Consider the following 26,958-nt stretch of genomic DNA (forward strand, 5'->3'; position numbering starts at 1 on the left):
TCTGGGTTTCTGATTATGTTTAGTTCTGAGAAGCCGGGTTGTACTATGTCAGGTACAAATGGAGCAGCCTCTGGGCTGGCTAATTACCTAGCTTAAATTTATAGTTGTTTTGGATAAAAGTAAACATCTTTGAGGCTAGAATAAGAGTCCAAATTTCTCAGAAGCCACTTACTATGATTTCAGATGTGTTTGAGACATACTCAATACATGTGATAAGGATAAGAAGTGGGTGATAAATACCCATTGATTTGAAGCACTGGTATGGGAGTCAGAGCACCTGACTCATTGCAGACTCCGGCCAGTCACTCAGCCTTTCCATGCCTCATTACACCAGTAAATCGAGTTCGTTTAATACATAGTTATCTTAGAGAGTAAAGATTAATTAAAATGTGTGAAATGCTTTGAGTTTCTCAGGTTCAAGAGCTTTTAACAGAGCTGGTTATTGTTCTGAATTCTTTTCCTTTTTTTTTTTAACCCCCAGTTCACCTGTTGCTGCCCCTGAGACTGATGGTAGAGGAAGTGACTCCCCAAATTCTCTGTCTGGACCCAGAAGGAACCCAAGGCAGCTGATGGCATCCCACCCCATACTGAAAGGCAGGGCAGTCTTGGTGGTGGTCTGGGGGTGGTTATCTTCCTTCCTGAAATAGAATATGCTAGGACTGAATCTGGGAAACTCAGGTTTTGAGACTTGGCAGAACCTGGTCAAAGATGGCTGGACATGTGAGGAGTGCAGTGCACTAGAGAACTTTTTGGCCTTCCCAAAGAATACCAAAAAAAAAACAAAAAAAAAACCAGTGGCTGAAAGGTATATCATTTTGGATTGGTTTGGATTATGAAAAAAAATGGGACAGTTACACAAATGAGAAAACTCTTGAATAGCTGCTAAGGACAAACATTGATAAAGATCACCTATCACTGTACTTCATTAACCTTAAATTATTGATCCATTTATAGCAATCCACATCATTTTATGAGTTGTACCTTGATGATAGGCTTTTAGTAATGAAATCTACAAATCAGACATTTTAATTTAATAACATTTTTGAAGCATGTAGAAATCACTATTTAGGGGCACCCTGGGTGGCTCAGTCGTCAAGTGTCTGCCTTCGGCTCAGGTCATGATCCCAGGGTCCTGGGATCGAGCCCCGAATCGGGCTCCCTGCTTGGCGGAAGCCTGCTTCTCCGAACCCTCCCACTCCCCTGCTTGTGTTCCCTCTCTGTCTCTCTGTCTGTCAAATAAATAAATAAAATCTTTGGGGGAAAAAAAAAAGAAATCACTTATTTAAACCAAACAATACTATGAGAAGAAAAACATTCGCCATCTAGTGAATCTACTAATTGTTTTTACTGAATACGTAGGCATGCACTGTGCATATATTTGTGTATGGAGGTAGGCACGTTGGCAATTATATTGTGGTTATAAGTCTGATTTTTCACCTTCGGCAGGATTGCTGCCCTTAGAAGAAGTGATGTCATCTGAAGCACGTCATGCCCGAAGTCAATTCCTTTTAATGAAGAAATTAGCAGTCTTTGCATCGACTCTCTGCCAGGACAGCAGTTTATGCCATCTTTGCCTACACTGAGGATGATCAGGAAATGCTCAGTTCAGTGTGGTTATTTTTTAAAAAAGTATTGTTTGACCAAGGAGTTAACCATATTTTAGAACTCCCGCTACTTTTCAAGTGGTCTTTAACGATTAACTCTAGAAAAGACGGGAAACACGCTTATTACTGCAGACTCTGCCTCTCAGGGCTCTCACTTTATTTATTTATTTTTTTAAAGTTTTTTTTATTTATCTGTTTGACAGAGAGATACAGCGAGAGAGGGAACACAAGCAGGGGGAGTGGGAGAGGGAGAAGCAGGCCTCCTGCAGAGCGGGGAATCCAATGCGGAGCTCGATCCCAGGACCCTGGGATCGTGACCTGAGCCGAAGGCAGACACTTAATGACTGAGTCAGGGCTCTCACTTTAATCCTTTAGTCTATTTCTGCCTCTTCCAAGACAGCCTCACTGCCGCCATCTGTGGCACCCCCTCTCTTCTTTTTTCAGCAATGCAAATACTTAATATATGTAAGAAATAGCCTGGTGAGTTTTTTGTTTATTAATTCTTGAAACTTGGACTTAAATTTTCTTCTCTATAACATGGCACAAGGAAGCAAAAGTAATTACTGGCTGACTTAGGTGAGCAGAACTTGATACTCCTCCCACCCATTCCCCTCTTCCTGTAAAAGCCCCGACTGATGACAGAGTCATATTTTCAGACCATCTTGCACATTTGCTTCTTTTGGATCGATATTTAATAGACTGTCAAGAACAGGAGTCTGACACTTGAATTTGTTCAGATGCCAGTTCTCCAAATGCCTAGTACAATTCCATTTCCTGCCCATCTGGATATCTATCCAGGCCTTAAAACTAGATTTTAATGTATTCATTGTGACCCTAAACTTTAGTTTGTTGTTGTTGTTGTTGTTACATACACAGACATATGTATAATGACTTAGGAAAAAATAGCAGACTCAATGGGATTTGAAGACTGACTGTACTGTCAAAGTATTTTTTAGATGTAATTAAAGTTTTCTCCATTCATTAAAGAATTACCAAATTAAAATTCTGGTTTCTGGGTTTCAGTAACAAAAGTATCATCGAGGCACATTATCTTATTTAAACCAGTAAACAGTTATTCTAATAGAAAAGTAAAAACAATTTGCCAATTGTTCATCACTGCTGAGGGTAGGATGGTAGGTCTTTAACCCATGGGGGTATATAAATAACATATATATACTTATATATTTATAAATACAACTACAACTTATATTTTTAAAATATAAATTTTATATTTATATATTTATAAACAAATGTTTCTGAAATTGTAAACACTCAACTTGCAAGAAAACCCTAACATTAACACAAAATTTTGCTATAAAATGTGGAGACATTTTCTCTTGCTGTGTTCCTTATATTGTTTATATTGGAACTCTGTTACTATTTTCTAGCCATGGAAGAGAGAGCAGTTCAGCGAGCTGAACGTAGGCGGATCTTGGCAGAGAGGAAGAAGAAACAAGAAGAGGAGAAATTGGTAAATCAAGAATGAAATCTGAGGCAAGAAGAAGGATTTATATAGGTCTTTATTAAAAGAAATGAAGCTTAGGGGTTCATGGGTGGTTCAGTCGGTTAAGCGTCCAACTCTTGATTTTGGCTCAGGTCATGATCTCAGGGTCATGAGATCGCGAGCCCTGCATCAGGCTCCCCGCTGGGCATGGAGCCTGCTTAAGATTCTCTCTCTCTCTCTCTCTCTCTCTCTCTGTCTCTCCCCCACTCTGCCTCTCCGCCCCCCCCCCAAAAAAAATGAAGCCTAGCTTAAGTGTCTTGAGACAATCAAGCTAGATCAACTTCAGAAATAACTTTTTATCCACTGGCCTGAACTCTGGAAATTTTAGGAAGAGAAAGGGAGAAAACAGTAACACTATTACTATAGCAAGACGGAAATGTTATAAAAGTTGATGGGAGCCAGCAGTGAGGAAGATTTACACATTTAGATTTAAATGTCCAACCTGATAAGTTGCAAAGGTGTAACTTTTGCAGTTACAAAAGTTGTACTACAAGGTGTAGTTCTTGCACGGTTTTGACGTAGACTGTCAAAAACAAATTTTATTATCTATTAAGAAAAAATAAACAGTTCCAGCAGTTTGGGGGTTTTTTTTGTGTGAAACGAAAGAAAAAATTTTTCCTACGCTCTGTGGAGTTTGGACTTAGTATTTCCCAGGTAAAAATAACTAAAAAGGAATCATTATTTGATGAAAAATTAATGTTCCTTTCTTGCTCAGTATCACCTTCCCAAGTAGAAGAGGATTCTTTCGGAGAAACTTAAGTTACACAACTGACCACCTGTTGGTTGGATTTTCTACTTTTATCAGGAAGTATTGGCTTCTTTCAGAGACAGGACAGGTACTCTTGGTAGATATTTGACTTTCCTCAACGTAAAAAATCTTCCATACAAACATAGTGTTCTTACTTTTTCCTGACTCTCATCTTGACAGGCCCAGTTAAAGGCCCAAGAGGAGGAGCGTCAGAAAAGGGAAGCAGAAGAAAAGGAGGCTCAGCTTAAGAAAAAACGAGAAGAGAAGAGACTGCAGAAAATGGTTCGTAGAGTCTGTTTGGTCGGTCACCTGCTTAAAGCCTATTGGGTGCAGTACTGTGGCCCTGTGCACCTTCTCCGTTCCCGAACTTCCCTCCAGAACACTCTTTTCGCACCTCCACCCTTTCACCCACTTTAGTGAAAACCTGCGCATTCTTCAGATCATAGCTCAACATGGCTTCTCCCAGATGAGCCTTTCTTGCCTTGTACACTCTCTTCTCCACCCAAGGTTAGGTTACGTTCCCCTTTGTGGATTCTGAAATATATTTCCTTCAAAGCATTACCAGGGCTTATAATTATGCATATGTTTTGTGGTTGTCTTATTGATTTCAGCATCTCCAACTAAACTGGAATCTCCTTGAGAATAAAGGGAGCAGTCTGGTGTTGCTCACTGTTGTATTGATGAGCAGTGTCCCTGACATATAATAGGAGCTCAGCAAGCATGTTGAATGAGTAAGTGAATGAACAAATAAAGTAACAAATGGAAGAAAACAGCACCCAAGAAATAAGAGATAAAATTCTTACTTTCAAGATTATTGCATTCTAGTTGGAAAGATAAGGCCTAAATATGCACACCTGTCAGACAATATAGTACAACACATGTTGTCTTGTGCCCCAAAGAACGAAGAAGGAGCACCTGGGTGGTTCAGTCAGTTAAGCGTCCAATTCTTGATCTCAGCTCAGGTCTTGATCTCAGGTCATGAGTTCAAACCCTGCGTTGGGCTCCATGCTGGGCGCAGAGCCTACTTAACAAAAAACAAAAAACAAAAAAAAACCAAAGGAGATCAAGAGAGCCATAGAAGGCAAGACCTATAAAGATTGAGGGGATAGTAGAGACATTTTCATAGAAAAGAGATTTGAATTAGAAATTGTATTAGGATTCTACAGAGAAACAGAAGCAATAAGTTGTATGTGTAGGAAGAGATTTATTACAAGGAATTGGCTCATATGATAATAGAGGCTGAAAAGTCCCACAGTCTGCCATCTGCAAGCCGGGAGACCCAGGAAAGCCAGCAATGTAATTCCCGTCCTCATCTGAATGTATGCTATAAACTCTAGTTCAAGGGCAGAAGACCGATGGCCCAGCTCAAACAGGCAGGCAGAAAGGAAAAGGGGGCAGATTCCTCCTTCTGGTTTTTAGTTTTTTTGGGGGGTTTTTTGGTCCTAGTTAGCTCTCAAGGAATTGGATGATAGCCACCCACATTTGGGAGGGCAGTCCCACAGGCTCCATGGATTCAAATGCTAATCTCTTCCCAAAACACATTCACAGATACACCCATAAATCCAGGCACCCTGTGGCACATTCAAGTTGGCACATAAAATTAACCATCACAAGTCTACCCCTTATCAACTTGGCACCCATACACATCTCCTTAAACCATACTTAATCTCCAAATAAAGACAAGATCATAATTCTGCTTAACATGATTCAACTATCCTGCATACAACCAAAAACGTACTAACCCCTTCCACAGAAGAGAAGATAAAGTCCTTGAATGATGTTTACTCTTCTCATTGATATTCCATGACTTAAATACTCTGATGTAAAATTAAGAATACTTAAACACAATGATACAAAGTCAATACATCTTATATTACTATTCATTGTGGAACATTTGAGAACTACAAAAAAAATGAAAAAATATGAGCTCAGCAATAAGACGTAACTAAATATCTTAGTATATTTACTTCTTTTTCTCTAAGCATCTCTTAATAGATTGATAATTTGCAGGGGGGAGGTATATATAGTTTTTAATCTGCTTTTTTTGCGTTTAAGAGTCTCTCATCAGTATTTTCACTTACCATTAAGAATTCTTCAAAACCTTTTTATTTATATGTTGAAGGTAAATTTTTTCTTTTTTTTTTAAGTTTTTATGTAAATTCCAGCTAACATACAGTGTAATAATTAGTTTCGAGTGTAGAATTTAGTGATTCATCACTTACATACGGTACCTAGTGCTCATCACAAGTGCCTTCCTTAATACTCATTATTTTTTTAAAAATCAGCTTTTTGTTTTGGTTTACTTAGGTTTATAAAGAAGTTGCAAAGGTAGTACTGGGAGTTTTCGTATACCCATCACTCAGTTTCAGTTTCTCCTTAATATTATCACCTTACATTACCATGGTGCATTTGTCAAAATGAAGAAACCAACATTAGTACATTAAGACCAGACTTGATTCAGATTTCACCAGTTTTTCAGTTTTTCTGACTTCTCACTGTGTCTTGTCATGGTGGAAGGAGGTAGGGAGCTTCATAGGGTCTCTTTTATGACAGCACATCCCATTCATGAGGGCTCCACCCTCATGACCTAATCACCTCCCAAAGGCCCCACTTCCTAACACTATCACACAGGCATTAGGATTGGGCGGGGGGGGGGGGGGGGGGGGGGGGCGGGGGACACACGACACGTATTCAAACCATAGCACATAATCTTTCCTTGTTTTTTATAGCCTTGGTAATTTTGAGAGGAGTACCTATAAGGTATTTTGTAGAATGTTCCTCAATTTGGGTTGGTCTGATGTTTTTCTTAAATTCTTCTGGGGTTATGGTCTTTGTTTTAAGAATGCTACCTAGATGAAGGGCCCTCCTAATCTCATCACAGCAGGGGCTACATTAAATTAAGATGACTTGTATGGTGACTAACGTAACATAATAAAATAAGATAAAAAATAAATAAAAAGATGACTTATCTCTGGTGATACTTTGATGACTTGTGTAAGGCAGTGTTTGACACGTTTCTCCACTGTGAAGTTACTGTTTTTCCCTTTTCATACTCTATTCTTTGGAGGCATTTCATTAAGTCTGGTCCACTCCCAGAGTAGGGAGGAATGGAAATTAAGCTCTGTCTCCTGAAGGGACAGGTGTCTACACATATTATTTGGGATTCTTCTGTGAGGAAGATTTATTTTTCTTTCTCCATTGTTTATTTATTTAATCATTTACATCAGCATGGATTCATGAATATTTATTTTATACTCTGAGTTCTAAAAAATATTATTTATTTCGTGGCTCAAATTCTTCCCACTTTGGCTATGGGTTGCTCTTTAATGTTGGCTCCTGTGTCCCTCTGACATGCCTTCATCCTTTTTTGGTTTTGGGATGTTTTACTTTCCAACACTGTTCTTGTATTTTCACCCTAACCAAGATGCCCTGGTTCTAAATGGTATTTGGAAAGCGAGATCTGGGCAGTGAGTGTACTCATTGCTTCTGGGATGTCATTAATTCTAACACCTCGGCAGAGAGAGCTAAGTAATATACATATGTATACTAAACCATGTACACACCTATCCATAATTATTTCTGTATCTATCCATCTGAGTAAACATTAGTATGAACATGAGTTCATACTAATATCTCTGGCTCTAATCCCACATCAGATGATTTATTTTTCCCTTCCCTTCTTGCTTATCTGTAAGTTCCCTATTTGACAGTGTAAGATCTAGTTCCCACAATTCACCATCCACTTACCTAAGTCGTTCAGCTCCCGTATACATGTAAAGCAAGTTCAGAACTGTACCCCCATGAAAAAATTTACCACCTGGAGTACAGTATTTATACAGTTTCTTTTGCTCTTAACCTTACAGTTTTCAATTAAAATTTGGTTTTCTAGGTCAGCTTCTATTTTTTCCCACCTCCTTGCATCATTTGTAGTAAGTTTATTTCTTTTGCATATAGACGTTCAGTTGTTTCAGTATCATTTGTTGAAAAGGCTATCTTTTCTCCATTGAAATGCCTTTATACCTTTGTCAAAAATGAGTTGACTGTATTTGTGTGGATCTGTTTCTGGATCTCTTTTCTGTTCTTTTATTCTTTATGTATATTCCTTAGCCACTACCACCTGCCTTTGATTGCTGTACCTTTATAGTAAATCTTGAAATTGGGCAATGTGAATCCTTCTACTTTATTCTTTTTCAGAATGATTTGGCCATTCTGTTTTCTTTGCCTTTTTATATAAGTTTTAGACTTATCTTGTCAATGTGTACAAAAAAAAATGCCTAGATTTTGATTGGGATCATATTGAATCTACAGATCAAATTGGAGAATTAACAACTTTGTTAACAACATTGTTTCTTTAATCTATGAGCATGGTATATCTCCTCATTTATTTAGATCTTTGTTTCATGAGTGTTTTATAGCTCTTCACATATCTTATATATGTTTTGTTAGATTTATACCTACATACTTCTTTTTTGGTGCTATGATAAATGATGCTTTTTTTAAATTTCAAATTCAGTTTTTTCATTGCTGGTATATAGAACACAGTCCATTTTTTGTATGTTAACCTTGTATCCTGCAACCTTGCTAAACTCACTTATTAGTTCTAGGCATTTTTTTGTAGATTCTTTGGAATTTTCTACAAGTTCTCTGCCAATAAAGGCAGTTTTATTTCTTCCTTTCTGATCTATATGCCTTTTATTTTTCTTGCCTTATTGAACTAGCTAGGAATTCCAGTGCAAGGTTGAATAGGAGTAGTGAGAGAAGACATCCTTGCCTTGTTCCAGATCTCAGGGAAGTTTCAGTCTCTCATCTTTACTGTCATACATGTCCTGTATTTTACTTTTATATATAATATAAATACCCAATACCTTCTTACTTTTATTGCTTTAAACAATTGTGTTTTAGTGTGACTAAAAATAAGCTGGAGGCACCTGGGTGGCTCATTCAGTTAAGCATCCAGCTCTTGTTTTCGGCTCAGGTCATGATTTCAGAGTCATGAGATTGAGCCCTGTGTGGGGTTCCATGCTGGGTATGGAGCCTGCTTAAGATTCTCTCTCCCTCAAATAAATAAATAAATCTTTAAAAAAAAAAAAGATTATAGTTTTTCATTTCTTTCATTTCTGATGCTCTTTATTTCTTTGTGTAGATCTAAGATTGTAACCTATATCATATTCCCTCTGCCTGAAAAACTGCCTTTAACATTTCTTGTAGGATAGGTCTGCTGGTAGTGAATTCTCTTAGTTTTCATTTGTCTGAGAAAGGTTTTGTTTCTCCTTCACTTTTTTTTTTTTTTTTTTTTTTTTTAAGAGCACATGAGCAGGGCAGGGAGAGAGGGAGAAAGAGAACCGACTTAACCAACTGAGCCACCCAGGTGCCCCTCTCCTTCACTTTGGAAGGTATTTTCACTGGATATAGAATTCTGGGTTGATAGTTTTTCTTTCAACACTTTACCTATGTCATTCTGTTGTCTTCTTGCTTACCTGGTTTCTGACAAGTTTGCTGTAATTCTTATCTTTGTTCCTTTATTGTAGGTGTCTTACTTGGGTTGCCAGTTCTATAGACTGGACATCTGGGATCAGGGTGCCAGCATGGTTGGTTTCTGGTGAAGGCTCTAGTCCTGGTTTATAGATGGCCACCTTCTCACTGTGTCCTCCCATGACCTCTGCTAGTGAGAAAGGGAGTACATGAGCTCTCTGGTGAGTTAAAAGTATACTAATTTCACTTTTAGGACCTATTTTACCTTAATTACTTCCTTAGAGGCCCCATGTCCAAAAATAGTCACGCTGATTGTTAGGACTTCAACATATGAATCCAGAGGGGGGTTATAAACATTCAGTCTATAACAGTAGGTAAGGTGGGTTCTTTTCCCTCAGCTGCCTTCAAGACTTTTTCTGTCTTTGGTTTTTAGCAGTTTGAATATGATATGCCCAAATGTGATTTCTTTGTTTTTTTTTCCCTGCTTGGTGGTCTCTAAGTTTCTTAGATATGTGGCTTTGTATCTGTCAGTAATTTTGGAATATGTTTACCCATTATTTCTTCAAATATTTCACCTGTCCCATTCTTTTTCTTCTCCTTCTGGGATTCCTGTTGCAATGCTTGCATTACACTGTTTAATACTATCCCACAGCTCTTGGATGCTCTGTTATGTTTTTCATTCTTTTTTCTCTTTGCCTTTCAGTTTGTGTAATTTCTACTAATTCAACTTCAAGTTACCTGATTCTTTCCTTGTCTCTGTCAAGTCTAGTGATGAGCCCTTTGAAGGCTTTCTTCATATGTTGTTACATGGTTTTTTATTTTTTAGCATTTTCATTTGACTCTATTATAGTTTCCATATCGCTGTTAAAATTATGTGTCTGATCTTGAATGATGATTACCTTGCCCATTAGAGCCTTTAATGTTATTATAAGTTATTTAAAAATTAAAATTCCCTCTCTGTAGTTCCAAAATCTGTCATATCTGAGTCTTGTTGTAAAGATTGATTTATCTTTTTAGACTGTGTTTATTGCTTATCTTTTGGTATGTCTTTGTTGTTGCTGTTGTTGTTGAAAGCCAGGCTTGTTGTACAGGGCAATAGAAACTGAGATAAATAGGCGTTTAGTGTGGAGACTTGTGTTAATCCAGCCAGGAGTTGGACTACATTTCAAGTTTGTTGTTGCCATGGTTACCATTGATGAGGTTTGCTATTACTATGAGCACCATAGACTTCAGTTTACACTAGCAACTTTGTTTTTGTCTCCTTTTTTTGGCTTCAGGTCTTCCCTTTGTGCTGTTCCCCAGAGTGAGTCTATCTCTTTTGCAGGTCTCTCACTTGTACTCCACTGTTATGACTGGGGGTTTGTTTGTTTGCATGCTGGTGGGGTGTGGATGAGGGGAAGCACTCTATAACAATCTTATTAAATCTCAGTCTTTGGAGTGCACAGTATTGGGCAGTCAGAAGAATATCTGCTCCTACTCCTCTGTTCCCACCTTTTAGTATCCACTGGCTCAGTCTTTAACCTTAAAGTCCTTCCCTCTGTAAAGGGAAGCCCTTCCCCCCAGCTGCAGTAGCATTCCACTAGTGTCCTCAGGTGGGGCCACTTACAGATGAAGGCTTTTATTTTCCAAGGGAGAATGGTCTGGGCAGATTTTACAGTGGTTTCTGTTCCTCTCCACCAGCCAGAACCGTGGTAGGAACTTTATCTGGATTCTCCCTGATCCTCTCTGTGAGAGCCTGCAAAAAGGTGGAAACTCTATGGAGTTCCTAGAGCAAAAGCCTGCAAAAAGGCGGGAACGTCCCTATGACTATGACCCCCAGATAAAATACAACTTCAGTCCATAACAGTAGACAAAAAGACTTTATCACATAGACTAGTTTCCATTTAGTAAATGTACACATTGATGGTGTTTGAGCTTTTTTGCAAGCGCTTCAGATCTAAAATGCACTTGGTGGGGTGCCTGGGTGTCTCAGTCGGTTGAGTGTCCCAACCTTTGGTTTCAGCTCAGGTCATGATCTTGGGGTCATGAGATCGAGCCTCACATCAGGCTCTATGCTGGACATGGAGCCTGCTTAAGATTCTCTCTCTCCGGGGCACCTGGGTGGCTCAGTCATTTAAGTGCCTGCCTTCGACTCAGGTCATGATCCCAGGGTCTTGGGATCAAGCCCCACATCGGGCTCCCTGATCGGCAGGGAGCCTGCTTCTCCCTCTCCCTCTGCCTGCCGCTCCCATTGCTCATTGCTCACTTGCTCCCTCTCTCTCTCTGTCAAATAAATAATCTTAAAAAAAAATTTTTTTAAAAAGATTCTCTCCCTCTGCCTTACCCCACCCTATCCACCACGTGCACGTGCTCTCTCTCAGAAAACAAAAATGCACTTGGCAGTTGTCTCCTTTGCTTCTGGACAATCATGCTCCACATAGTGTATTTCTCCACCCAGTTTATCATCAGGTCATTTTGCATCTGATGTATCATATTCTGCACAGGTGATTTTTTTACCTCCTTGTAGACTTTATATAGCCATTACCAGTAAGCAGTCACCAAGGCCATGGCAGAATTATTCCTCTGGACATCAAAAAGATAACGACACTTCTGAGCCAGTACCTGCTATGACTTCTCTGAATAGTCACATCCTGGATGTGTTTGATGGGAGCCTGCTTCACCTCTTCTAGTTGGGCATTTTTTTTACTCATTAAGTTTATTAGTTTATGGTGTGCAGTACCATATTTTCTAATTATATAGATGAGGTGCCAATATGGTAGAGAAGTTCTCTAGGGCAATCACATGAATTTCTTTGGATAGAAAATGCAAGATAAGTCCTTTGACATGTTTTAGGATAAGAGAACTGGAGGAATTTCTCAGGGATGAGCCCATGACAGATTTGTCCTCCATATTCAGGAAGTGGTTCAGGGTTAAGTAAGACATGGCTGCCCTCTATGATCCTTGTTACCGACAATTCCCCTGGACCTAGAAGTGCTGCATTCTTCGGGGGGGTGGCCACTCTAACCGTGGCAGGAAGTACCACCTGGGACAGCATGGTCATTGATGTGCAAGTGTGTTTTAGTGTTCCTGTGGCCCTGACAGGATAGCCTCTCTGATGTAGCAGTATGATGGCCTCACGCAATGACCTTTTGAAAATAAAAATCTAAACTCCTCTTAAATCCCATTGCTCAGTGGGGAGCCTGCTTTCCTGTCCCTCTGCTGCTCCCCCTGCTTGTGCTCTCTCTCACTCTCTCTCTCTGTCAAATAAGTGGATAAAATCTTATATATTTATAATATATATATTTTTATATATATATAAAATGCTGTGTAATACAAAATTTTGGCTCAAGCAGATCTCTGTTAAATGTTTTTCTCTTTTTTCATGGAAAAGTAGACTTAAAAAAAGGCTAGTTTTCCCCACTCCATCAGAAAATGGATTTCCTTTGGAGCCTACACCACCAGCCACAGAGTTATAATTCTAGGAAGATAGTTACACTGTAACTTAGGTGTGCATGTGAACAGGGTTGGCCAGCCTGAGGATTTCTCCAAAGGCTTATTATCTGTGTTAGATTCCTGTCTGTAAGTCACAACTGCTGTCTCAGTGCTACCGGAACATTTCAATGGATGTGAAAATAGCTACTTTCTGTTTTCACCCCCCACATAACCCTCAGCTGTACTTGTTATTCATAAGAAAATTCTTGTAAATAATTTTTATTTCTGGCCGTCCAGTTCAACATCTCAGGTGTCTGAAAGGAAGGTTACAAAGATAATTTGGGGTTAGTGCTTTAGAGAATGTGGACATTTCATCTTGAGGAATTTGTACTGAAACAGGTAATTTGGATTGGAAGATCAGGGCAAATCTCCCTTCCATAGTAGAAATGTTCCACTGTGTGCTCTCATTTTTTTCTCACAGAATACTCAGCAATTAAGTAGCTTGTCAGAATCAGCCAATTCACCACACTTTTCCTGAAGTGAAATGGGGAGGTGGGGTGGGGAGAAGCTTAAATGTTTTTGTAATTATACTACATAAATGACAACTATTGTGAAGACAGTCTGAAGTCTTTGCTTTGCTCTTGTGACTTTCATAAGGGGTATCACTTGCTACCACTGACCATTTTTAGGTAATTTTTTTCTCTCACTTTTATTATAGCCTACTTTTATTAAAAATAGAAAAATTAAAAAATCATATCTCTACAGTAAACCATTATGCTTCTGTCATCTTAGCCCCTCAAGGGGTACATTCTTCTTTGAGGAGCATGGGGGCTATCTTTTCTCAGGGTATTACCAGAAATGGTTAATCCTTCTCAGAGGAGGGAGGGCTGCCTAATGATCATCAAATACTTTTAACTTTTTTCTGGACTTATTTTATTTGTTCATCACTTTTAAAAAGAGCACAGTGTAAGAATATTATTCTAGGGCTCCTGGGTGGCTCAGATGGTTAAGCATCTGCCTTCGGCTCAGGTCATGATCCCAGGATCCTGGGATCGAGTCCCGCATCGGGCTCCCTGCTCCTTGGGAGCCTGCTTCTCCCTCTGCCTCTCTCTCTCTCTCTCTCTCTCTCTCTCTCTCTCTCTGTCTCTCGTGAATAAATAAATAAAATCTTTAAAAAAAATATTATTCTAGGCTTTTAATGCAGTATGGAGTATCTTTAAATTTAAATAGGGTTATTTACATATCTCTATAATCTAAATGAAGGGGCTGTATTGCTATGTTTCCCATAATAATGAGGGAGAAATATTAATTGCTCTCCTAACTAGATACTTTACTTTTGAGTAACATAGTGAGATACAAATCATCTGTGAACAACACTGAATATATCTAAGACTATGTACAGCACTGATTCTTGTAGTACTCATGACCACCTTTTCCTTACCCACTTGGCAGAATTGTTTCCTTTAATGCTCCAGAGTTCTGTTACCATGATTAGCACACTGTTTAGTGGTTATATGTTCAAAATTAAGTTAATTAGCTATTTGTTGATAGGAAATTCATTAGTGTTTTGGTCATGGCACTTTTACTTATTTTTTCAGTTCTTCTGAGGTATAATTTATAAAACTATAAGGTACTTAAAATGTACAGTAGGATGGCTGCTGGGAAGGTGGCAGAGTAGGACGTCCCTGGGCTCACCTCTTGCCACGTGGCCGCCAGAGAGCACCCACATCGGCATAAATAACCCAGAAAGCAGCCCCAAAACTGGCAGAACAGACTCTCCACAGCCCGGCATAGACAAGAGGCCACAGCGAAGCAGATCCACCCCCTCCAATCGCTCTTGGCAAGATCCCATCAAAGCGGTGCCACAAGCCTGGCAGTGGGCGCGCGGCCCAGACGAGGGTCAGCACCGCTCCAGAGTGAGTCCTGCCCCAGGGAGAGGGAAGATAACACACACCCGTCTGACTGTGACCCCAGCGGTGGGCTGGGGCCAGGCAGCTGGTCTGTCTGCAGGCCCCACCCACCACCAAAAGCTTCTCAGGGGACAACACAGGGAACGTGCCTGCAGTTTGTTGCTACTGCATCTCTGGCAAACACCTGGTCTGACTCAACTCAAGCCCAAGGCAGCTCCGGCCAGACCGGCCCACTAACACCATGGGGACCAGACTCTGCCCACAACAGGCAGAGAGCCATCACAGGCTGGACTGAAGTAAACACATCCAGCCACAACGGTAGGACACCCCTGGGAGCAACACATGTATAGGAGACACCCCCTGCAGCACCACTTTCTGGTGAAAAGAAGACATTGCGCTACAGGACCTCTTCTTCATAAGCCACTACTTTCAAGTGCAGTTGACATAGCTGACTTTCCTAACACAGAGAAACAGACACAGCAATAGACAGAATGAGGAGACAGAGGAATATGTCCCAAATGAAAGAGTGGAAAAAAAATCAGAGAAGTAGACCTAAGTGAAATGGAGATAAGTAATTTGTCTGATAGAGAATTTAAAGTAATGCTCATAAAGATACTCACTGGACTTGAGAAAAGAATGCAGAACCTCCATGAGACCCTCCACCAAGAGATAGGAGATGTAAAAAAGGAACCAGTTAGAGCTATTGGACTCACTAAATGGAAATAAAAATAGACCACCTGGAATAAATAGCAAACAAGAGGAAGTAGAGGAACGGATCAGCCACCTGGAGGACCAAGTAATGGGAAGTAATCAAGATGAGCAGGTGAGAGGGGAAAAAAAATACACAAAATGAGAATAGACCCAGGGAACTCAGTGACACTGTCAAGCATAACAGTCGCATGATATGGATCCCAGAAGGAGAAGAGCGGGAAAAGGGAGAAGAAGATTTGTCTGAAGAAATAATAGCTAAAAACTTCCTGAATCTGGGGAAGGAAAGAGAAATGCAGATCCAGGAGGCACAGAGAGCCCCCAACACAACCAACCCAAAGAGGTCTGCACCAAGACACAAAGTAAATAAGATGGCCAAAAGTAGTGAGAGAGAATTTTAAAAGCAGCAAGGGGAAGGAAAGCAGTGATATACAAGGGAAACCCCATATGGCTGTCAGTGGGTTTTTCAGCAGAAACTCTACAGGCCAGAAGGGAGCAGCATGATCAATTCCAACTGCTAAAAGGAAAAAATCTACAGCCAAGAATACTCTATCCAGCAAGGCTTTCATTTAGAATAGAAGGAGACATAGAGTTTCCCAGAAAAACAAAAGTTAAAAGCAAAACCAGCCACATCCCTGTCACACATGCCATCGGCCTTTGGGTCCCAAATTCACAGTCCAGCTGCCCTCCTGCCCGAGTCAGCATGCCCAATGCCGAGTCAACATGCCTTCACCTCAGATTGCCAGGGGCTCAGACTGCACTCTTCCCCACAAATTCCAGCCCCTGTGCTCAAGTTTGTGCACAGAAGTGGGCTTAATTATAACAGCAGAATGAAGCAACCCAGTGACACTATTTCTGTGGACTATAGAATGGATAAAAGGTGTGTGCTAGGCTGAGAACATCTCCAGCACGCACATCAAAGAACAATACATACAGCATGATTCTGGTTAGTAAAAAAAAAAAAAAAAGCAAAAAAGCAAAAAACCTGGAAAGAATAAAACAAGATGAAATCAGAGAGGGACACAAACCAAAAGAGACTCTTAAGCATAGGAAAGAAACTGAGGGTTGCTGGAGGGGAGGTGGGTGGGAGGGATGGGGTAACTGGGTGATGGGCATGAAGGAGGGCACATGATGGAATGAGCACTGGGTGTTCTATGCAACTGATCACTGAACTCTACCTCTGAAACTAATAATACACTATATGTTAATTAATTGAATTTAAATTAAAGGAACCACCCCCCTGCCAAAAAAATGTACAATAGGATGATTTGATGTACTTATACATTGTAAAAGGATTCTCACCATTGGGTTAACACATCTGTCACACACCTTTTGTGTGTGTTTGTATGTGTGTGTGTGTACACTTAAGTTCTCTCTTAGTAAATTTCAGTTATAAAATATAGTATTAAAAACTACAGCCACCATGTTACACTTTAGGTCCTCAGACTACATTCATCTCACAGCTAAAAGTTTGTACCCTTTTTCCAGGCTCTCCTTATTTCCCCCGCTCCCCTCAACCACTTGCAATCACATTCTACTCTCTGTTTCTAGTTCAACCTTTTTTTTTTTTTTTAAATAAAGATTCCACATATAAGTGATACCACCTAGTACTTGTTTTTCTCTGGCTTATTTTACTTGGCATAATGAGCGTGATGTCCTTAGGGTTCATCTATGTTGTCAAAAATGGCAGGATTTCCTTTTTTTAAGGCTAAATAATCTTCCATTGTGTGTATATATATATATATATATATACCATATTTTTAAATTCATTTATCCATTGATGGAAACTTAAGTTGTTTCCACATCTTGGCTATTGTGAATAATGTTGCAATAAACATGGGAGTGCAGATATCTCTTCAGATAGTGATTTTGTTTCCTATGGATATATACTCAGAACTGGGATTGTTGGATAATATGGTAGTTCCATTTTTAATTTCTTGAGGAACCTCCATACCGTTTTCCATAGGGGATGCACCAGTTTACATTCCCAACAGCAGTGCACAAGGGCTCCCTTTTCTCCACATTCTTGCCAGCATTTATTTCTTGTCTTTTTGATAATAGCCATTCTAACAGTTGTCAGGTGATAGATATCTCATTGCACTTCTCTGATGATTAGTGATATTGAGTAGCTTTTCCTGTACCTGTTGACCATTTGTATGTCTTCTTTAGAAAAACATCTATTCAGGTTCTTTACCCATTTTTTAAATGCGTTATTTGGGGGTTTTTTGCTGTTGAGTTGTATAGGTTCCTTGTATATCTTAGGTATTAACCCTTTATCAGATATGTGGTTTGCAAATATTTTGTTCCATTCCGTAGATTACCTTTTCATTTTGTTGATGGTTTTCTTTGCTGTGCGGAAGCTTTTTAGTTTGAAGTAATCCCACTTATTTTTGTTTTGTTGCCTTTGTTTTAAGGTGTTCAATCCAAAAACTCATCTCCAAATCCAGAGTCAAGGAGCTTACCTACTGTGTTTTCTTCTAAGAGTTCTAGTTCCAGATCTTACATTCAAGTCTTTAATCCATTTTTAGTTGCTTTTTATGGATGGTTTAAGATAAAGGTCCAGTTTTATTGTTTTGCAGGAGGCTACGCAGTTTTCCCAGCACCATTTATTGAAGAGACTTTCCCCCTTTGTATATTATTGGCTCCTTTGTTGAAAATTAATTGACCACATATGCATGGGTTTACTTCTGAGCCCTCTATCCTGTTCCATTGATCTGTGTGTCTTTTTTTTTAATGCCAGTACTATACTGTTTTGCTTACTGTAGCTTTGTGATATAGTTTGAAACCAAGAAATATGATGCCTCCAGCTTTGTTCTTCTTTCTCAAAACTGCTTTGTCTATTCAGGATTTTTCATGGTCCCATACGAATTTTAGGATTGCTTTTTTTATTTGTGAAAAACCATTGGAATTTTGATAAGGACTGCAATGAATCTGTAAATTGCTTTGGGTAGTATGGCCATTTTAACAATATTAATTCTTCCAATCCATGAGCACAGTGAGTCTTTCCATTTATTTATTCTGTGAAAAGATTCACAACAGCTGTGTTTTGGTTTTTGAAAAGGAAAGAAAACTTTATTGTTTTTAATATAGAAACCTAATAGGAACAGAAGAGGAAAGAAATCTACACATAGATGAAGGTAATAGTAGGCAAGAAATGAGAATAAGGCAAAGTTACGTCAAATTGGGTATTTACAACATCCAACCTCATTAGCTGGGGAAGCCCCGTGGAAACAGCTAGGCTGGAGTTCCAATTGAGAGGTCTGGGCAGAGCATCCTCCCCTCAGGTGAGACTTCCAACTGACAATATTTACAGGGCACATAACAGGGTTTGAAGTTAAACATTTGTTTGTCTACATGCAATTTGGAGCAAGCTGCATTTCTTTGTTATCATGTTTTTATGTTTTCAAGGAGCCTGGGCTATGTGTGTCTGCCTCCCTGCCTGGATTCTATTCTAGGGAGCCAGTGCAGCCTGGAGCAGGAGGGGATGTGAGACAAGATTTATAGATCTTGGTATCCAGAACAGAAGGGCCAGTTCTGACCTGGAGGCCAGATAATATATTTCAACAGCCAGGCTCCCAAGGTTATTCACACATCACAAGTCTCACAAACAACATTCCTTAGCCTGCCTACGTATGTGCAGGTCTAGGTGGCTGGTTATGCAGTACAAATCACAGAAAAAAAATCTATCCATATAGGACATTTGTGTCTTCTTCAGTTTCTTTCACCAATATTTTATAGTTTCCAATGTACAGATATTTTACTTCCTTGATTAAATTTTATTCCTAAGTAGTTTTTTCTCTTTAATGCTATTGTAAATGGGATTAATTTCTTAATTTCTCTTTCTAATAACTCATTATTATGTATAGACGTGCAATTGATTTTGTATACTGCAGTTGTACTAAATTCGTTTATTCTAACAGTTTCTAGTGGAGTCTTTAGGGTTTTTGATATATAATATCATGTCATCTGCAGAGAGAGACAATTTTACTTCTTCCTTTCTAATTTGGATGTCTTTATTTCTTTTTCTTGCCTAATTACTCTGACACTTCCAACACTATTTGAATAAAATTGGTGGGCCATCCTTGTCTTGTTCATAATATTAGAGGAAAATTTTTCAATGTTGAGTGTGATATTAGCTGTGAGCTTCGCAAGTATGGTCTTTATTATGTTGAGATACGTTCCTTCTATACCCAATTTGTGGAGAGGTTTTATCATGAAAGGATGTTGAATTGTGTCAGATACTTTTTCTGCGTCTATTGAGATTTTTATCCTTCATTTTGTAACATGGGAGTATCACAGTAAGTGATTTGTGGATGTTGAACCATCCCTACATCCCTGGAATAAATCCCACTTGATCATAGTGTATGATCCTTTTAATGTACTGTTTGATTTGCTGATATTTTGTTGAGATTTTTTGCATTTATGTTCATTAGGGATACTGGCCTATAATTTTCTTTTCTTGTGTCCTTGTCTGGCTTTGGCATCAGGGTAATACTGGCCTTGTAAAATGATTTAGGAAGTGTTCCCTTCTCTTATATTTTTTGGAAGAGTTTAAGAAGGATTGGTATTGATTGAAATATTTGGTAGAATTTACCAGTGAAGCCATCTGTTCTTGGACTTTTCTTTGTTGGAAGGATTATGATTACTTATTCCGTCTCTTTACTAGTAATCGGTCTGTTCAGATTTTCTAATTCTTCATGATTCAGTCTTAGTAAAAGTTGTATGTTTTTAGGAATTTATCCATTTGTAGGTTATTTAAGTTGTTGGTATATAATTGTTCATAGTAGTTTGTTACAATCCTTACTATTTCTGTGTTTTCTCTTTCATTTCCGATTTTATTTGTCTCTTTTTTTCTTAGTCTAGCCACAGGTTTGTCTATTTTATCTTTTAAAAAAGACAGCTCTTAGGTTTTTGGTTTTTTTTTTAATCCTTTCTATTGTTCTTCTAGTCTCTATTTCATTTATTTCTGCACTGATCTTTATTTCATTCCTTTTGCTAACTTTGGGCATAGTTTCTTTTTCTAGTATGTTGAGATGTATAGTTAGGCTGTTTGAGATCTTTCATTTTTTCTAATGTAAGTGTTTACTGCTATAAACTTCCCTCTTAAAACTGCTTTTGCTGCATCTCATAAGTTTTGGTATATTTTGTTTCCATTTTCCTTTGCCTGGATGTTTTTTGATTCCCGTTTTGATTTCCTCTTTGACTCATTGGTTGTTTGTAAGCATGCTGTTTAATCTCCACGTATTTGTGTGTTTTCCAGTTTTCCTCTTGTAATTGATTTTTAATTTCATAACACCATGGTTGAAAAAGATGCTTGATATGATATCAGTTTTTTTCAATTTATTAAGATTTGTTTTGTGGCATATAACATATGATCCATCCTGGAGAATGTTCTATGTACACTTGAGAAAAATGCATATTCTGCTGTTGCTGAATGAAATGTTCTGTATATGTCAGTTAGGTCCATCTGGTCTAACATATAATTTAAGTCCAATGTTTCCATAGTGATTTTCTGTCAGTGTGATCTATCCATTGTTTAAAGTGGGTTATTTAGGTTTCCTACTATTATTGTATTGCTGTCTAGATCTCCCCTGAGAATGTTAGTATTAGCTTTATGTATTTAGGTGATTCAAAATTGGGTGCATAATTTTTTTTTATTAGATGAACTCATTTGATAAATTAGGCAAAGAAAAATATGTGCAACTGAGTAAAAAGCACATTCTCATACTACTTGAACACACAGCAGTGGTCAAAAATAATTGTGGAATGGATCCCAAGATTTAAAGCAAAAAACACCCTCTACAGAAAACTTCAGGCTTCTAACTTCACTGAATCCAGTACTAAACATGCTTCCTTATATTCCTCAGCTTCTTGCAAGTCTTTTCCACTCTCTACTAACTGCAAAAGATCAGTACATGTGGCTTCCAACCTGTGCTGGCAATCTGGGATCATTATCCAGGACTCTTGTAGGATCTCTGCCTGCTTTTTAATTGGACAATTTTCACCATCTTCAGCTTTCATTTTTTTAAATCTTTCTTCTTACTGTTTTGCTTCTTTTTCATGCATAATTTTTTCTTTGACCAATCGCTTCACCATGCCGGTTTTGATCTTGATCTACCTCATTTGAGGCTTGACCATGACCCATTGAGCACCACAGGAAGGAGGGGTGGAGCCAAGGGAACCATGGAGGAAGACCGGCGTATAAATATTTATAATTGTTATATCCTCTTGATGAATTGACCCTTTTATCATGATATAATGACCTTTTTTTTTTATCTCCTTACAGTTTTTGGCTTAATGTCTACTTTGTCTGATGTAAGGCTAGCTACTCCTGCTGTCTTTTGGCTTCCATTTGCATGGAATATCTTTTTTCCATCTCTTCACTTTCAGTCTCTGTGTGTCCTTAAAGTTGAAATGAGCTGCTCATAGGCAGCAGGTTGGGTCCTGGTTTTTTTTCAGGACTGAATGGCCTGTATTCAGCCACTGTATGGCTTTTCATTGGAGAATGTAGTCTGTGTACATTTAAAATAATTAATAGGCGTGGACTTATTGCCATTTTGCTGTTTTCTAGCTCTTTTGTAGTTCCTATATTCCTTTCTTCCTGTCTTGCTTTCTTTGTGATTTAATAATTCTCTGTAGTGTTATGCTTTGATTCCTTTCTCTTAACCCTTTTTTGCTTATTTACTGTAGGTTTATGCTTTGTGGTTACCATGAGGCTTACATAGGGCATCTTGTAGTTTTAACAGTCTGTTTTAAGCTGATAACTTCAAATGTATACAAAACCTCTACATTTTTATACTCCTGCTCCCACAGTTTGTGTTTGATTTCACAATTTACATCTTTTTTTTTAAGATTTATTTATTTATTTTAGAGAGAGACCATGAGTGGGAGGGGCAGAGGGAGGGAGAGAGAATCTGAAGCAGACTCTGTGCTAATGTGGAGCCCAACGTGGGACTTGATCTCACAACCCTGAGATCACGACCTGAGCCAAAACCAAGAGTCAGATGCTCAACTGACTGCAGCACCCAGGTGCCCCACAATTTACATCTTTTATAGTGTGCATCCATTAACAAATTATTATTATAGTTATTTTTAATACTTTTGTCTTTTAACCTTTTTTTTTTTTTAAGATTTTTTTTTATTTATTTATTTGACAGAGAGAGACACAGCGAGAGAGGGAACACAAGCAGGGGGAGTGGGAGAGAGAGAAGCAGGCTTCCCGCCGAGCAGGGAGCCCGATGTGGGGCTCGATCCCAGGACGCGGGGATCATGACCTGAGCCGAAGGCAGACGCTTAACGACTGAGCCACCCAGGCGCCCCTTGTCTTTTAACCTTTATGCTAGAATTATAAGAGATTCACCTACCACCATCACCATATTATTCTCAATTAAACTATTTATATATACACCTTTACCAGTGAGTTTTATAGTTTCATGTTTTTATGTTACTAGTATCCTTTACTTCAACTTGAAGCCCTTTTATTTTTAAAAGATTTATTTATTTATTAGAGTGCACTAGTGGGGAGTAGGGCAGAAAGAGAGGAGGTGGGGAAGCGGACTCCTGATGAGCAGAGAGCCCATTGTAGGGCTGGATCTCAGGACTCTGAGATCATTACCTGAGGCAAAACCAAGAGTTGGACACCAAGAGTCGACAAAACCAAGAGTCAGCAAAATCAAGAGTCAGACACCTAACTGACTGAGCCACCCAGGTGCCCCTTGAATTAGTCCTTTTCAGGGTTGGGTATGACATAAGGCTGGTCTAGTGTTAATGAATTCATTTAGCTTTGGTTTGTCTGGAAAATCCTTTTATCTCTCCTTCAATTGTGAAGGACATCTTTGCTGGGTAGAGTATTCTTGTTTGGCAGGCTTTTTCTTCTAGCATTTTGAATATATCATCCCACTCCCTCTGGCCTGCAAGGTTTCTACTGAAAAACTTGTTGATTGTCCTATGGAAGTGCCCTTATATGTAACAAGTTGCTTTTTTCTTGCTGCTTTTATGATTCTCTCCTTGTCTTTAACTTTTGACAGTTTAATTGTCTTTGTGTGTGCCTCTTTAGATTCATTTTGTTTGGTATTCTTTGGGCTTCTTCGATGTGGATGTCTGTTTCTTTCCCCAAGTGTGGGAAGTTTTCAGCCAGTATTTCTTTGAGTAAGCTTTCTGCCCCTTCCTTTCCTCTGCAACCCCTATAATGCATATATTTGTACTCTTGATGGTGTCCCATCAGTCCCTTATGCTATCTTCATTCTTTTTTCCCTAATTGGATGAATTCTCTGCTCTGTCTTTAAGTTGGCTGATCCTTTCTTCTGCCTGATATAGTCTGCTGTTGAACCCCTTTATTGAATGTTTCAGTTCAGTTACTGTATTCTTCAGCTATATAATTTATGTTTGGGGTTGTGTTTTTTGTTTTTTTTTTTGTTTTTTTTTTTTTTGTATGTCTTTGGTGAAATCCTGTCTTTGTTCATGCATTGCTCTCCTTACCTCAGTGAGCATCCTTATGATCATGGTTTTGAACTGTCGATTGGGTAAATCATTTATTCCATTAAGATTGGTTTCTGGAGATTCATCTTGTTCCTTTGTTTGGAAGATATTCCCATTTCTCTATTTTTCTTGACTCTTCCTGTTGGTTTCTGCATATTAGATAAAGCAGCCACCTCTCCTAGTCGTTACAGAGTGGTCTCATGTGGGAGATAAACCTTGTCAGTCAGCCTCGCCCAGGTTCTTGGTTGTCTCTCAAACCTTTGTGATCATCCAATCTGCTTTCCTTGTTCTTAGCTCCCAGTAGTTGAGCTGTACCAGCACCTGCCAGTGTTCCAAAGGGGAGAATTTCAGTCAGCACCTAGATGCAAGCCGATTAAAAACTGTACCCTCAGGCAGCAGCTGGGAATGTAGGTAACTAAGCCCCTTCCAGGGAGAAACTATGAGATGTGTTTTGCCTGCTCCCTCTGCACTGAGCCCAGGTATATAGCCACAAGGGGAGAAGGGTGCTCCTACATCCATTTAAAAGTTACTTCTTTGTTATAGTCCTGTAGGACCTGTGAATGTAAGCGCCATTGGCTTTCAGAGCCAGGCAAACCAGGGTCCCATCCCTAAAGTGGTAATCATAAATGTTGGGTGACCAGATTGTGTCCAAGCTCCTTCCAGAGAGATGCTTGTGGTTTGGTTTTATCACTGGAATGAGCTAGAGGGAGAAGGCAGGGGAAGGGTCCATTGGGCACTTCCTTTGGGGAGGACCACAGCCAACCCCTAAAGGTGTACTAAATAAGAAGCTGGACCCTCAGGCATTAGCTTATAAAATATACAGTCAAACCGCTTTCAGAGAGACTGGGAGATGGGCATGTTTGTCTGCTCCCTCAGGGATGAGCCCTAGGGGGATAGCCATAGGGAGTGCGCACACATCCATTGAGAACCACTTCTTTGTTTCCTGTCGTTTTATGTATCTCATGGACACAAGCCCCAGTGGCTTTCAGAGCCATTCATTTTAGGGGTCCATCCTCTGGGTGGTTGTTTTAAAAGAGGAGGTGCTAGATGTGCAGTCCAAACCCTTCATTCCTCAGAGAGAAGCTCCGAATTGGGAATTCCCTCCCTATTGTATGGTGCTGTGCTAAGGATGGGGTTTCTCTCAAGAGTGTGTTTCAGCCTTTCCTACCCACTTTGATGTGGGTATTTCCCTGATAGGGAAGAGTCACTCAGCTGGTTTCTAGATTTCTTTCAGAGGGAGATGCTCCATTTGTAGTTACACACTGAATGCATCCAAGGGAGGAGGGAAGTCCAGGACCTCCTATGTCACCATCTTGGTCCCTCCTCAGCATTTTTACTTTTTAATTTTTCCCAGAAAGAACTAGAGAAGCAGAAGAGAATTAAGAGGACCCAGCAGCTGGAAGCAGTAGCCAAAGAACATTATGAAAGGGTGTTGCTAAGAAAAAAAGGCCTGGAGCCTTGGAAGAGATTGAGAATGCAAAGCAAGCAAAACATCCAGGTATAGTGTCACATACTTCCTCCCAAAATTACAAAATGGACTTTTCTTTTTTTTTTAAGATTTTATTGATTTATTTGACAGAGAGAGAGACAACAAGAAAGGGAAACACAAGCAGGGGGAGCATGAGAGGGAGAAGCAGGTTCCCCGCCGAGCTTGGAGCCCGATGTGAGGTTCGATCCCAGGACCTTGGGATCGTGACCTGAGCCGAAGGCAGATGCTTAACGACTGAGCCACTCAGGTGCCCCAAAATGGACTTTTCAAATGAAATAAATATCCAATTAGGATTTGAGGGTTGTTTGGTGATTTAAAAGCCAAAAATATAAGCTAATTGAGTGTGTATGTATTTCTTTGTTTTGGATAACAGTTCAGATTTGGTCTTCCAAGACAGAGAAAGATTTCTATAACTGGATAGGATGGGAACAAAATGAGTAGATTTTTTATTAAAGACTTTCAAAGTAAGATGAATAGAGGCGTCTCTCAATTTTAGCCATGTTTCTCATAAAAAGGAAATAATTACCATAAAGTATTAGGTTTCTGTTTCAATAAAGCAGCATAACAAACAGCCCTCAAAAATCAGCAGCTTACAATTTAGGCATTTATTTCTTACACATCTATGGGCCAGCTGTGGATTACATTCAGGTCTCTCCACAGCCTCTTTCTGATTTCAGCAGTAATTCGGGCCATGCTTTTCACCTGGCAAATGTCTACAGTGCAACAACTAAACCCAATGATGTAAACCCATACGATACCTCTGCCTGTATCAGGTCCATTGACATTTCATTGGCCAAAGCAAATCACAGATCCAAACTCAGGGTCATTAAGGGAAGGAAAAGGTTCCATCTACTTCATTGGGAGGCATTATGAAATCACATACAAAGAGTAGGGATATATAATCCTATTATAGGGAACAATAACCTACTCTGCCACACGGAGATATATAAAATCAAATAACATGAAACTTCAAACTTACCCAGTACATAGGGCAGGGCATTCTAAACTAAATGATCAGAAGCTCAAAATAGATGAAATGTTACTTTTAGAATTCTGTATAAAAATAAGCACAGTAATCTATTCTAGGTATGACAACTCTTACTTACACATTTGGCCAGGTTAATATTGAAAAGTAAAACTAGCATTTTGGGTTATGAAAACCAAATAGAGTAAGAGTCCCACTAAATTGAGTAATGCTGCAGATTATACCTCTGGAAACATGACGTAGGCTCCCTGCCTATTCGTTCTTCATTCTTTGTTGTCTTCCTGTTTTTCATACTTTCTTTTTACCTTCCCAAAATGCCCTTCCCATTGTTTTTTCTCTGTCCCTCATTTTTTGTCCTCAGCCTCCTTACCAATGGTTCTGGAATTACTGAGTATTCCAAACCAGCTGAGGAAGCCCATTTGTGGTGATCAGGCCTGAGGGCAAGAGGATCCATCTGTGCCCCAGGTCATTGCTATTTTGCTGTGGCTTTTTCCTCATAATGAGAGGGGAGGGCTGACTCTCTAGTCTTCTGAGTGAATGAATCTGGAAATAAAATTTTTGAAATTTGAATTGAAATTTTCCTTACAGTACACTACTACAAAGATCATTTGCTATTCAACTCAATGCTTCTAGTTTTGTATTATCTGGC

The 26,958-nt window shown here is 39.2% G+C and overlaps 1 protein-coding gene and 1 pseudogene across 7 annotated transcripts in view; one reads left to right on the forward strand and one right to left on the reverse strand.

The window, feature by feature from the left end:
- The window catches only part of CCDC191 (coiled-coil domain containing 191), an 89,076-nt gene that overhangs the window by 46,402 nt on the left and 15,716 nt on the right, over positions 1-26,958 (forward strand). For 5 of the 7 annotated variants that reach the window (XM_027585266.2, XM_027585270.2, XM_027585265.2 and 2 more), the window contains 4 exons: positions 482-594; positions 2,993-3,075; positions 4,037-4,138; positions 25,190-25,333. In XM_027585266.2, coding sequence (XP_027441067.2) covers positions 482-594; positions 2,993-3,075; positions 4,037-4,138; positions 25,190-25,333 — 442 coding nt within the window. Of the gene's footprint in view, positions 1-481; positions 595-2,992; positions 3,076-4,036; positions 4,139-4,467; positions 4,590-25,189; positions 25,334-26,958 lie in introns of those variants that run through there. The other 2 variants (XM_027585271.2, XM_027585268.2) reach the window with 2 other exon arrangements.
- On the reverse strand, positions 21,169-21,495 carry LOC113917484 (annotated as a pseudogene).

The sequence above is a fragment of the Zalophus californianus genome, chromosome 1 (genome assembly GCF_009762305.2).
Source record: "Zalophus californianus isolate mZalCal1 chromosome 1, mZalCal1.pri.v2, whole genome shotgun sequence".
Lineage (NCBI taxonomy): Eukaryota > Metazoa > Chordata > Mammalia > Carnivora > Otariidae > Zalophus > Zalophus californianus.